Below are 12,755 nucleotides of genomic sequence, written 5' to 3' on the forward strand. Positions count from 1 at the left end.
GCCCAATGAACACCATATATTACTGACATTATAACTAATTGTGTGTGTAATGCATGCAAGAAGAAAGAAAACACTGATCATACATGAATTAGAAACTCAACCGGAAGTAGGCTCAAATTTCGCAAGCGGTGTGAGATATTGAAAAAATCTTCCCTTTATTATACACCTTGGCGAATTTTATCAAGACATCTTTCACTTGTGTCATAAAGGGACATATACATATGTGAGAAACGACAAGGAGATTCATGCTCATATATGAATAATGCGCTTTGTAGAGAGCGCAGGCTCAGCTAGTAATTATATATTTATTTGTATCTTGTATTTATGACAATTATTGATAATAATATTCGATTTTTTAAAATTTTCTTTTAGCATACAATGGTGCGCCCTGAAGAAACGTTGCCTTGTCCCTACAACCCTGCACACGTTATTAGACGCGAAAGATACCAGTACCATCTAGTGAAATGTCAGAGGGCGGTAAGTTATTTATTTTTTTGTTGTTGTAATTTATTCTATAACTCTGTATAAAAGTTTATATATATATATACAACATTCAGTGATGATGGTTCAATTTAAGATACTCGTTCTCTGTAATCATTTTCTTCGGACAAAGATATCCACATTCATGATTTGATACAGTCAGTGGCGTATTTAGGATTTTCAGGGTGTCTACTGGTCATGAAAGTCATGAAAGTCATGAAAAAGTCATATATTTTGCTTAGTGGTCATGAAAGCCATGAAAAAGTCCTTTATTTATCCAACTGGTCATGAAAATCTGAAATCTCAGAGTATATTTTTATACTTCATACTTTTATACCTCATACTGCATGTACTGAAATAGTTGTATCAGGTCAGTAATTGTGAGAATTTCCCCCACCAGTTAGTGCTGGCTAACTGGTACTTTACTGTCTTCCTAGCTGCTCCCCATTTCATCTTCTAGTCTCTGTAATATAGTAACAACTTTTTACTGTCCAACTTTCTGATCTGCTATTTCTTTACTTCTAAGAAATGTAAATTGTGTATTTTTGGGCCTTTAGACTTATGCAAATAATATTATTCGTTTGAGTTTGCAGATTTTAAATTTGATGATTTATTTTTTTAAAACGAATTTCTTTTATAATTTGTTTTGTCTTTGGGCAGTTCTCTGAGTGCTTAATTTCAGACAAATTTCTGCTAGATGGATAATTATACTCAGAATTAAAACTTCAAATACAGTTGATTCACTGGTAAGAGCAGGCCCGTATTTAGGTAAGTGCTATTCTGTGCTCGAGCACAAGGCGGCAGAATTTTAGATTCTTTCTTTAAGATTCACAATAAGTGATATTTAAGACTAGCAACCGGCATAGTTCCGATGCACCACTGATGGTAGGGGTTTATTATTACTAATGGTAAATTTTTACCGCCATGATCATGAAAATTTGAACAAAAAGGTCATGAAAAGTCATGAAAAAGTCATGAATTTACTTTCTGGTATTCCAGTAGACACCCTGATTTTGTTTCAAGGGGGGGGGGTATGGACAACACTGGGAAGCATGGGCGGCAATTGTCCACCTGAGTTTTAGAGTTAAATATATGTTAATCGATTGCCTACTAATATATTAGGAAAAATGTGAAACTCATATGTCGGTGGATCATACTCTCCCCCCACCCACCCCAAGGCAAATCCAAAATCACGCTCCTCCAAACACACGTTGAATATTTGTAGTCTCATTTCAACTTAATTGACTTCATTTTAGAAAAAAATGGAAATATTAAATTTTATCTGTGTACGTTTTTACCTGAAAATGTTGAAACAAACTGAAGCTGAAATATACTGATTGCAGTTTTAGTTGGTGTGGAATACCAGTTTCACTTATCAGCTCCTCTTAATTTTGATGTTACTGACGATGGCCGAATTGAATCACAACTAACAACGGCCTAAAGTATGATAGGAGATACGAAAGAAAGTAACAACTAACAAATAAGAAAAAGAAACAGAAGAGTTGAATAGACGAAAGAAAGAAAAAAAAAAGAACGCAGTTCTTACATGGAATGAAATTTGACAAATACAGTATTATTACTGTACAAAGAGCCCAAGAAAATGGAAAGTAAATGAAATTCTGAGAAATGCTAAGAAGGATTATTGTTGTACTTGGAATGCGAAAAACTAACAAATTTACTCCGGAAGAGATTTGAGCTCGATAGCCTTCATAAATACGGCACTGGATACAGTACAAAAGATCGAAAGTTTACGTAACTAATAGAAAGTCAAGACTAAAAATTAATTTCGTTGATTGGTACACTTTAATGTCCCTTTTTAGCATCGAGGCTGTATGAGGCACGAATTTACAGCGTAAAGTGGAATTCGAATTATAGTGCGCCAATACGCGCTCGGGGCACACTGCAGTTTTTTATGATAAATATGACATAATTTGGAAGTAATTTATATAAAATGACGAACTGAATGAAAATAAACACAACTATAAATAATAATAGATTTAACTAGCAGAGTGTCCGTTCTTCGCACGGGGAGAATAGTTTCATTTTGGACATAAAGGGCATCAAAACTGTCACCAATCAACTTAGGGACTGCAAAAACTCTGAATTCGAATCTAATATCGATCATTTTCAATTACTTTTATATGTCATCATCCCCCTTAGGAGTAATATTGGGGACTGAATTTGAATTTAAACGACATCGGAAGTGTCACTGTTCATCTCAGCAATGCCGAAAGCTATGGATTCGAAATTAATATATATGTCATTTTCGATCATTTTTAAATATCTCCCCCTGCCCCTCCCCTAAGTTGCAGCGTCAAAGTGATATGATAAAAACCATCCCAGGCCCGAACTTCATCTATGTTGAAAATTTGATCAAGATCGGTCAGGTGTTTCAAGAGTTATTTTTGTAAATATAGATTTTATTTACTATTTGTTATTTTTGTTATTACAACGTCCTATATTTATAATGGTTCTTGAAACGGCAAGATAATGCCTAAATTCTGAGCCACAAGCCGCAGCTGCAAAAAAGAAAGAAAAAGGAGTTTTGAAACATACAATACATAATTTTCTTGATCAATTCTAATCAATTACTGAAGAATTTGGCTTAAGAGCTTAAATAGCATACCAAAAATAGCTTCCATTTTTTCTGTTCTCTGTAGTGCGAGTTTCTTCATTCTAGTGCCAAAAATTTCCTCCTTTTGACACTGAATATTCGTGAGTTTATGTTTTAACGGCTGAATTCACTCACAAACCCTGATATAAGGCTCCAAAATGAATTAATACATTTAGGAAAGCAAAATTTTCCACTTCAAAATTATTAAACTTTATGACTGAACGATGTCTTCGTTAACGCGGTTATAGAGATTATCTTCTGGATTTGTGCCAGTGAACTAGTTTTACTTCAGCATCAATTTTGGACTTGGTGACGCCATCCTTGAAATTTTACTGTTCGTAGATTAACTGCAGAGCAGGGGCGCCCGAAGAAATTTTTCTAGATTGGGTCCATCTCCATAGTTGCTATATTATACGTCTGGTGTTTCTGCTATCTAATATACGTGGTTTGCTGTATTACGTACACAGTTTCGTAAGCCAGAGGGGGAGCCCGGGCTCCACCCTGCCCTCCCTTTCGGGCGCCCATGCTACAGAGTAATACATTCTTCTATATCTCGTTCATCATGAATTTGTGTTTCTAAGAGAAAATGAAAAGTTACTGTGCGTTAAGCAATTAATTAATGCATTCCGGAGATAAGCGATTTATAAAGAGAAAAATAAACAAATGCAAGAGCCTAGATTGCGGTGACTGATTTTAAAGCTCAAATATGTCAAAACTCGCAATCGAATTTACATAGCCATACTAGCTTGTTTATTTTACTTTCTTATTTTTTTTTTCTTCTGGAAATTTAATACAGAATTATTACTTACACAAAATTCACATCACTTTGAGAAGAATAAAGTTCAATCGAGCTTTCCATTTTATGATATTGTAATGGAGAACATGTATGGAACATGCATTGAGGGATCAGTTCGCTTAAGAGCTCAGAAGCTTAAATGAAATCTTTAAGTTTTACGTCCCACGATTATGCCGGCTAGGCTAAAGGGGACGATGATGGTGAGAAATGAATGAAATGGTGGAGTAAAGAAAGTGGGAAGAAATCGACATAATCGAGAAAACCCATGCACATGGTGTTTGTCCACCACAAAGCTCACTTGCCGCGAGCTGGGATTGAACCAAGAACCCCATGCACCAGAAGTGAACGTTCTACCACTGAGCCAACGTTACCCCCATGCTCAGAGGCTATTATTACTGCAGGAAATACATGTAGCGAATGGAGTAGAGGAAACAGAATCGAAAATATAGATGTTATAACACTCAGATCGTATTATTCTTGACATTTCCTTCTCAGTAAGCGAATAATGATTGGGTGTACTACGAAACTTTACTTCAATGAAACTTAAATTTATCAGAATGATTAAGAGGCCAAGGTAACAAGGTAAGTCGAGTTAGCTCGATTCCTCCTAAAACGTAGATAAAGAAGGCGCGTGGAGTCATTTTCCTTTTCCGTCGCCTCTAATGCGTATACGAAGCGTCTGTTGTGAGAAAAACACAATTTATCTGCATCTTACATGCTGCACTTTTAAATTTATAAGCTTTCTAACTCAAAACCTCAATTTTTCACGTACCTTCTTAGTGGAGATGGCCCTTCAATTGTGTCTTGATACTATCCCAATTCTTATCCATATTCGCTTCATTCAGATTTAATCGAGACTTTTTTTTCTACTAGTAAACTATGATACATACACTTCCTTTCTATTGAAAAGTTGTTTGGTAGATAATTTTGATATCCTAAATACTGGTTGGACATACCGAAACTTTTTGATAACCGAGTATTAAATCAGTTCCTTCAGTTCTTTTTTATTAAGTTAACAATGTGGTAGACGTTCTTTTTTATTTATGCATTAGAAAGAAGGAGAAAAAGGTTTCTCCCAGCTGTTTAATGTCATTATCCCGCCCTCACTATCTCTCTATATGCAAAAAGAAGTCCTGGCTTAAGGTCAAACTGCTTAAGCTAGAAACTTAAAATTTGGACAACACATAGGATTTGTACGAGGAAGGATCAGAAACTAAGGGAACAAGGACGGTATTTGTGGAATTTTCGTCTGTTATGGAGGAATGTGCGGTAATTTTACTACATGGAGTTAGCAACTGTGCAGAGTTTCAGTCACCCGCCACCTACGGCGCTGGTTGTAGGTAAACAAAAATGGCGACTCGTTTGGAAAACTGCTCTCGCGAAAAAGTTCACTCAGTTATTCGATTTCTGCGGGCGAAACATGTAATCGCGGATGAAATTCGCCGGCGGCTCGTAGAGGTTTACGGACAGGGTGTAATATCTCATCAGTATGTCGCAGAATGGTGTCGAAACTTTGCGGCTAGTAGAGAAAACATCGCCGACGAGGAGCGCAGTGGCCGACATAGCACGGTATCAACAGATTTGAACACAACCCGAGTGAAGGACCTGATTCAGGACAACAGGAAGACCACGTTACGGCATCTGATGGCAGAAGTGGGAATGGCACTTGAAGGAGTACTTAGGAGGCCGTCACTCCGCTTCAAACGAGGAGATGAAACAGTTCGTGACAACGTGTCTAAACACAAAGACAGGATTTTTACCAGGAGGGAATCTTCAAATTTATCCCACGATGTGACAAGTGCTGCAACCGATATGGAGACCCTGTATCGAAAAATAACGTAATGTATGTACGATCTATTGGCTGTATAGGTTGTATGAAATAGTATATACACGTTTCACTGCAGGCTTTGTAACCTTACTTTTTGGTCACTCCTCGTAACATAAGGTCCACTAAGGTAGGAATTTTGAAAATTCGACGTGAAAAGAATTATAATGGAGGTGTTGCAGTTATTACAACAAGATGTCTATATCTCGGAATCCCTTAAGATTAGAGAAATGAAATTTGGAATTTACACTTTCCATTTAAAATAATTAAAAACGTGTTTCAGATATTTTTGATATTTGACCGAGAAGAGAAGAAAAGATGTGGGAAGAAAAATGTGTAGGGGTTGTAATCAACTGGGTGACACGAACGACATTGTAACTAGCCAAATTTTGCAGACCACAAAAACGTTTCCAGTCAGAGTCGTACGCAGGGGGTGGGTCCTGGGGGTCCGAACCTCCCGAAATTTCGACTTAATTCGACTTAATGTGTAAATTTAGCCTAATTTTAGGGGCAATTTTAGGAATTTTAATATAAAATAACCTCTCATTGAGTTTGGACCCCTCCCTAAATAAATTCATGCGTACGCTACTGTTTCCAGTACTTGTGTAAGAGAGGTTGGAAATAAATTTGTTACGATTGTGTTAGATTTTAATCTTATTATACAACATTTCATTTTCATTGGAAGTCAGTACCTTTTTCCTTGCTGAATATGACATTATGCCATCTCAACCTCTCCTTCGCTAAAAAATATATATAGGTACAACTTTGCTCGTGTCAACCATTCAATTATTATAATAAAATGGTCATATCTGGAAATCCCTTAAAGTAAGAGACATGAAATTTGTTATTTGGACTTGTTTAAAAATAATTAAACACATATTTCATTGGTTTTTGATATTTGACTATTTGAACTAGGTGGGAAGAAAAATCTGAGATATCAGAGTATTGCGAGCGGTGGTAATATTTAATAAGACACAAGCAAAAAGGCTAACACTCAGTCAGCGCTTCTTACATCTAGAAGAAAACTGCTGTTTTTGCGGTGAGCGTGAGTCTTTTTGCTTGTGTCTTATTAATCCACAGTCTTATTAAAGTCCACAGTAACACGTGGTGGCATTTGTGAGTCAAGGCTGTGGTGTTATTCTATTTTTTTAACAACCGGTTCTATCTATCTTAGGAAACAAACCATACAAGGTAAACAAAATCATTTTTTTTTTTTTTTTACTGGATACCATAAATAACAAGTAGAGACCTACACAGCATCCTAATGCAAGGTGGTGTGACGAAATTAGGTAGCACTGCGAATATCTTGGAAACGAATTATCCGAGATAGATGATTGTTAAAAAGTATTCGGAAGATCTTGATCCAGCAATGGATCAACAATTGTTGATAACGATATATATGCGTTTCAAATATAAATAACCGTCACTAATACACTCGTGTGATTCAATTCTCATTTTTAATATCTGAGCCTTTGAGATTAAGAAATAAACGCTTATGTCTTGTTCTGAGAGATCATATGTTTAACTACCAAAAATTAACTGTTCCTGGGTAAAATTTACTGTTATGTCTGAGTATAACAAACAGTTCTGATAGCTCGAAATATTTTAACAACTGGTTCTAGCGAACCAGTGCGAACCGGCTGAATAGCACCATTGAGTCAAAGGTGTAAAGGATCAGGAATTTTAGCAAGCACAAGTGAATCAGAATAGAAAAAACTTTCCCATTCTTTATTGTACAAAACTAAAAGTGCTATATTCTGTCTTACATTAATTTGCTAAATTTACGATATTCTTTATCGATTTTGCCTTACTTGTGAAAATTTAAAAAAATTACTAACTAACTAACTAACTAACTAACTAACTAACTAACTAACTAACTAACTAACTAACTAACTAACTAACTAACTAACTAACTAACTAATTAACTAACTAACCAACTAACCAACTAACTAACTAACCAACTAAGTAAGTAAGTAAGTAAGTAAATAAATAAATAAATAAATAAATAAAAAGTTGATAAGCTTAATGAAGATTCTTAAGTTTGTATTTGAGGATGAAAAAGGCAGTCCTACGTTTGATTATAGAGAAAATTATTTATTGTTTATTATTTTTTGTTTCAGAACAAACCCACGTACGATTTCTCCATCTGTCCACTGGAGGCTACGCATCGGGTTCGTTCTCCTGAGATGCTTCATCATGTTAGTAAGTGCGACAATCGGAAAATACTAGAGAATCACATATATACAAGTAAGTATTAATATTTTCTATTCAAGTATTCGTGTGGGAGTTCAAAAATGAACAGTACATACAGATTAGGCATGTCGAGAAATGGAATAATTAAATGAATCGAGACATTTCTTCAGCGCTGAGATTCTACTTGGTAGTCATAGCCCGTAGGGCTTAACATAGAGCTTATATCCCATCAGTGATATGGATATGAGTTCAACAATGGCCCGCTATGGAAATTGTCCCCAGATTTGTCATAAAAGAATCAGCAGTTATATCTTACTGCTTATCTATATCTTACTATATGAACGCTATAGTAAGCATTATATATCAAGAATCTTACTATATGAAATCTATATGAATGCTATATCTTACTTGGTTTGTAGCATTCATTAATTTTCTATTCAATATGGCCAATCAAGTGGATTCATTTAGGAGCTCTGGCTTAGTCACGTGTTATTTGATGTATTGTTCGTACAAGTGTTAAGTTTCCTATGGAGCGCTAAGAAAGTGATCTTGGATAAATGCGTACTGGCTTAGGTTTGCAAGAGGTACCTTTAAAGAACGGTACCATATTCGATGAGCTCCAACCAATTTCACGTCGTCTCACCGAAAACTGCCAGATTTCATAATGAGCTGTGGGAAATTCAAGCTAAATTCTTAACTTGATTATTCCCCTCTCACTACCTGAAAATTGCGTTAACTCTGGGTCATCTAACAAACGAACGGTTTTTTAAAATGCTAAGAATGTACAGAGAGCATTTCTCCTGCCAACCTGCCAACCTCTTTGAGTCCCTTTTCTTTTTGTGAATGCCAGATCGAGAGAGATAACACATAGCTCTTCTGAAACTTGATCAAGATGTTCAATGGCTTTGCTACGGGAATTAGTTTCTCAAGAACATATTTATTAGGTCTTATGAACTCCTTGCTTGTCTTCCTAAATTGTATAGTTCCTTAGTTATGTTGAACCAGTGAATGGTCCTTTCTGTTTCCTAGTTGCTTGCGTTTACTTGAAAGACCTACATTAGTATTAAAGCATGAAAGTAATGCAGATGTAACTATGTCGCTGTAATTACATTTTGCAAGGTGTATATTCATTTACGTCGTGTCCCTGTAAATAACTAAGCGCCAATATTAATGTCTTCACTTAGCTTCCCTTACCCAATTGATTTGCACTTTTTCTTAACTTTGTCAATCAAAGTTAAAATTATGTACATAACTTGATACCTGATATCTGCCTCTAAGAGTTGTTCAGTATCTCTTAGGATGAACATAAATTGGTATCTAGAAACTTAAACTGTATATATTGGACAACCACGGTGGCTCAATGATAGAGCGTACACCTCTGGTACATGGGGTCCTTGGTTCGATCCCAGCTCGTGCCAAGTGAGCTTTGTGGTAGACAAACACCGTGTGTGTGGGTTTTCTATGGGTTCTCCCGTTTCCTCCCACTTTCTTCATTCCACTATTTCATTCATTTCTCATCATCACCGTCTCCTTTAGCCTAACCGGCATAAACGTGGGACGTAAAACTTAAAAAGTTGTATGTATTGGACAATATTGTAGAAGTTCTTCCATTTGAAGGGGTAAGTAGAGCTGGGTTGAGTAAATCAGAGTCCGGGATGGACTTCCATTACCGGTTTTCATTATAAAAAATCCTCTAATAATACAACAGTATTTACAGAAGTACTACAATATAACTTTCTCTAATGCGAGGTAGGAAAAGGTAGCCCAAGACCTTGCAGCCTTGAGGCAGGATCTCTACAGAGTTCCGGGCAAGTAAAGTGGTGTAGGAAACCCCAATGCTCCCAGGCAAGCAGTGAAAGGGTTAAGTCACAAAGCCCCGAAGCAACTGAGATTGAGATCCCGACAGAGCTCCGAGCAAGCTAAGACAGGTGGAAGGGAAGCCGAGAGCTCCGCAACAAACTAGAGGCTTTGAGGTTGGGTTTCTCCTAGAGCTCCGGGCAAGCTAAGTAAAGTGGTGTAGGAAACCCCAATGCTCCGAAGCAAGCAGTGAGAGGGTTAAATCACAAAGCCCCCAACTGAGATTGGGATTCCTTCAGAGCTCCGAGCAAGCTAAGCCAGGTGGAAGGGAAGCCGAGAGCTCCGCAGCAAACTAGAGGCTTTGAGGTTGGGTTTCTCCTAGAGTTCCGGGCAAGCTAAGTAAAGTGGTGTAGGAAACCCCAATGCTCCGAAGCAAGCAGTGAGAGGGTTAAATCACAAAGCCCCGAAGCAACTGAGATTGGGATCCCTTCAGAGCTCCGAGCAAGCTAAGCCAGGTGGAAGGGAAGCCGAGAGCTCCGCAGCAAACTAGAGGCTTTGAGGTTGGGTTTCTCCTAGAGCTCCGGGCAAGCTAAGTAAAGTGGTGTAGGAAACCCCAATGCTCCGAAGCAAGCAGTGAGAGGGTTAAATCACAAAGCCCCGAAGCAACTGAGATTGGGATCCCTTCAGAGCTCCGAGCAAGCTAAGCCAGGTGGAAGGGAAGCCGAGAGCTCCACAGCAAACTAGAGGCTTTGAGGTGGGGTTTCTCCTAGAGCTCCGGGCAAGCTAAGTAAAGTGGTGTAGGAAACCCCAATGCTCCGAAGCAAGCAGTGAGAGGGTTAAGTTACAAAGCCCCGAAGCAACTGAGATTGGGATCCCTTCAGAGCTCCGAGCAAGCTAAGCCAGGTGGAAGGGAAGCCGAGAGCTCCGCAGCAAACTAGAGGCTTTGAGGTGGGGTTTCTCCTAGAGCTCCGGGCAAGCTAAGTAAAGTGGTGTAGGAAACCCCAATGCTTCGAAGCAAGCAATGAAAGGGTTAAGTCACAAAGCCCCGAAGCAACTGAGATTGGGATCCCGACAGAGCTCCGAGCAAGCTAAGAAAGGTGGAAGAGAAGCCGAGAGCTCCGCAGCAAACTAGAGGCTTTGAGGTTGGGTTTCTCCTAGAGCTCCGGGCAAGCTAAGTAAAGTGGTGTAGGAAACCCCAATGCTCCGAAGCAAGCAGTGAGAGGGTTAAATCACAAAGCCCCGAAGCAACTGAGATTGGGATCCCTTCAGAGCTCCGAGCAAGCTAAGCCAGGTGGAAGGGAAGCCGAGAGCTCCACAGCAAACTAGAGGCTTTGAGGTGGGGTTTCTCCTAGAGCTCCGGGCAAGCTAAGTAAAGTGGTGTAGGAAACCCCAATGCTCCGAAGCAAGCAGTGAGAGGGTTAAGTTACAAAGCCCCGAAGCAACTGAGATTGGGATCCCTTCAGAGCTCCGAGCAAGCTAAGCCAGGTGGAAGGGAAGCCGAGAGCTCCGCAGCAAACTAGAGGCTTTGAGGTGGGGTTTCTCCTAGAGCTCCGGGCAAGCTAAGTAAAGTGGTGTAGGAAACCCCAATGCTTCGAAGCAAGCAGTGAAAGGGTTAAGTCACAAAGCCCCGAAGCAACTGAGATTGGGATCCCGACAGAGCTCCGAGCAAGCTAAGAAAGGTGGAAGAGAAGCCGAGAGCTCCGCAGCAAACTAGAGGCTTTGAGGTTGGGTTTCTCCTAGAGCTCCGGGCAAGCTAAGTAAAGTGGTGTAGGAAACCCCAATGCTCCGAAGCAAACAGTGAAAGGGTTAAGTTACAAAGCCCCGAAGCAACTGAGATTGGGATCCCTTCAGAGCTCCGAGCAAGCTAAGCCAGGTGGAAGGGAAGCCGAGAGCTCCACAGCAAACTAGAGGCTTTGAGGTGGGGTTTCTCCTAGAGCTCCGGGCAAGCTAAGTAAAGTGGTGTAGGAAACCCCAATGCTCCGAAGCAAGCAGTGAGAGGGTTAAGTTACAAAGCCCCGAAGCAACTGAGATTGGGATCCCTTCAGAGCTCCGAGCAAGCTAAGCCAGGTGGAAGGGAAGCCGAGAGCTCCGCAGCAAACTAGAGGCTTTGAGGTGGGGTTTCTCCTAGAGCTCCGGGCAAGCTAAGTAAAGTGGTGTTGGAAACCCCAATGCTTCGAAGCAAGCAGTGAAAGGGTTAAGTCACAAAGCCCCGAAGCAACTGAGATTGGGATCCCGACAGAGCTCCGAGCAAGCTAAGTCAGGTGGAAGGAAGGCCTAGAATTTCGCAGCAAACTAGAGGCTTTGAGGTTGGGTTTCTCCTAGAGCTCCAGGCAAGCTAGAGGAGGAGAGACCAATCGCATACTGGTTATTGTCCATTGAATCCGCTTTGTTATATAGGCGCTCCGGGCGGCGGTGGCGCTGCTGCTCTCATGTCGTCATGTGATTTGTAGGTGGTACTGATGGTGCATCGTCTGCTTCTGTAGTAATCCAACGTGAGGTGTAGTACTCCATCATAAAATACATGTGGTGGTGGTTTAGAAACAGGAGCACGTGTGATTGTTTATAAACACAAGCACATGGTACATTACAATATACAGTAAATTGCAGCGATAATATACTGATGACTGAATCCACCTCTACCATTCACGCAGTTATCACAGGTTTGTCTATAGTTGTATAATAATAAAATCTTTTTACTGTAAATACATATTGATTTTTCCAATTAATTTCAGTTCCACATCCCTTCTAAAGTCTTCACCAGGGTTGATAGTTTTACCAAAAAATAATAAATGTATCGTATTTAAGAGAGAAAGAAACTGAGCTTGTTAATACTATCAAGATCCAAAACAGTCCACAATATTTGTGTCAGTGTTGCCAAATCTTATCTAGATACTTTTCTGATGTATGGAGTATTCGAATTTTACGGTAAATTTATACAGTTTTATTATTACTTATTTTGTGTCTGGCAGTTTATAAAGTAATCCCATTATTTATCCAGGATACCTATAATCTTAGTTCAACTTAAGTTCCTTAGTTCTAGTAAAATAAGA

At 39.1% G+C, this 12,755-nt stretch overlaps 1 protein-coding gene across 1 annotated transcript in view; it reads left to right on the top strand.

Moving 5' to 3' along the window:
- LOC145684265 (uncharacterized) overlaps positions 1-12,755 on the top strand; it is a 70,174-nt gene that overhangs the window by 14,870 nt on the left and 42,549 nt on the right. The window contains exons 2-3 of the mRNA XM_081756395.1: positions 373-477; positions 7,836-7,962. Coding sequence (XP_081612521.1) covers positions 379-477; positions 7,836-7,962 — 226 coding nt within the window. The 5' untranslated portion in view covers positions 373-378. The remainder of the gene's footprint in view (positions 1-372; positions 478-7,835; positions 7,963-12,755) is intronic.

This window comes from Thermobia domestica, chromosome 4 (assembly GCF_964235325.1).
Source record: "Thermobia domestica chromosome 4, izTheDome1.hap1.1, whole genome shotgun sequence".
In the NCBI taxonomy this organism is placed as follows: domain Eukaryota; kingdom Metazoa; phylum Arthropoda; class Insecta; order Zygentoma; family Lepismatidae; genus Thermobia; species Thermobia domestica.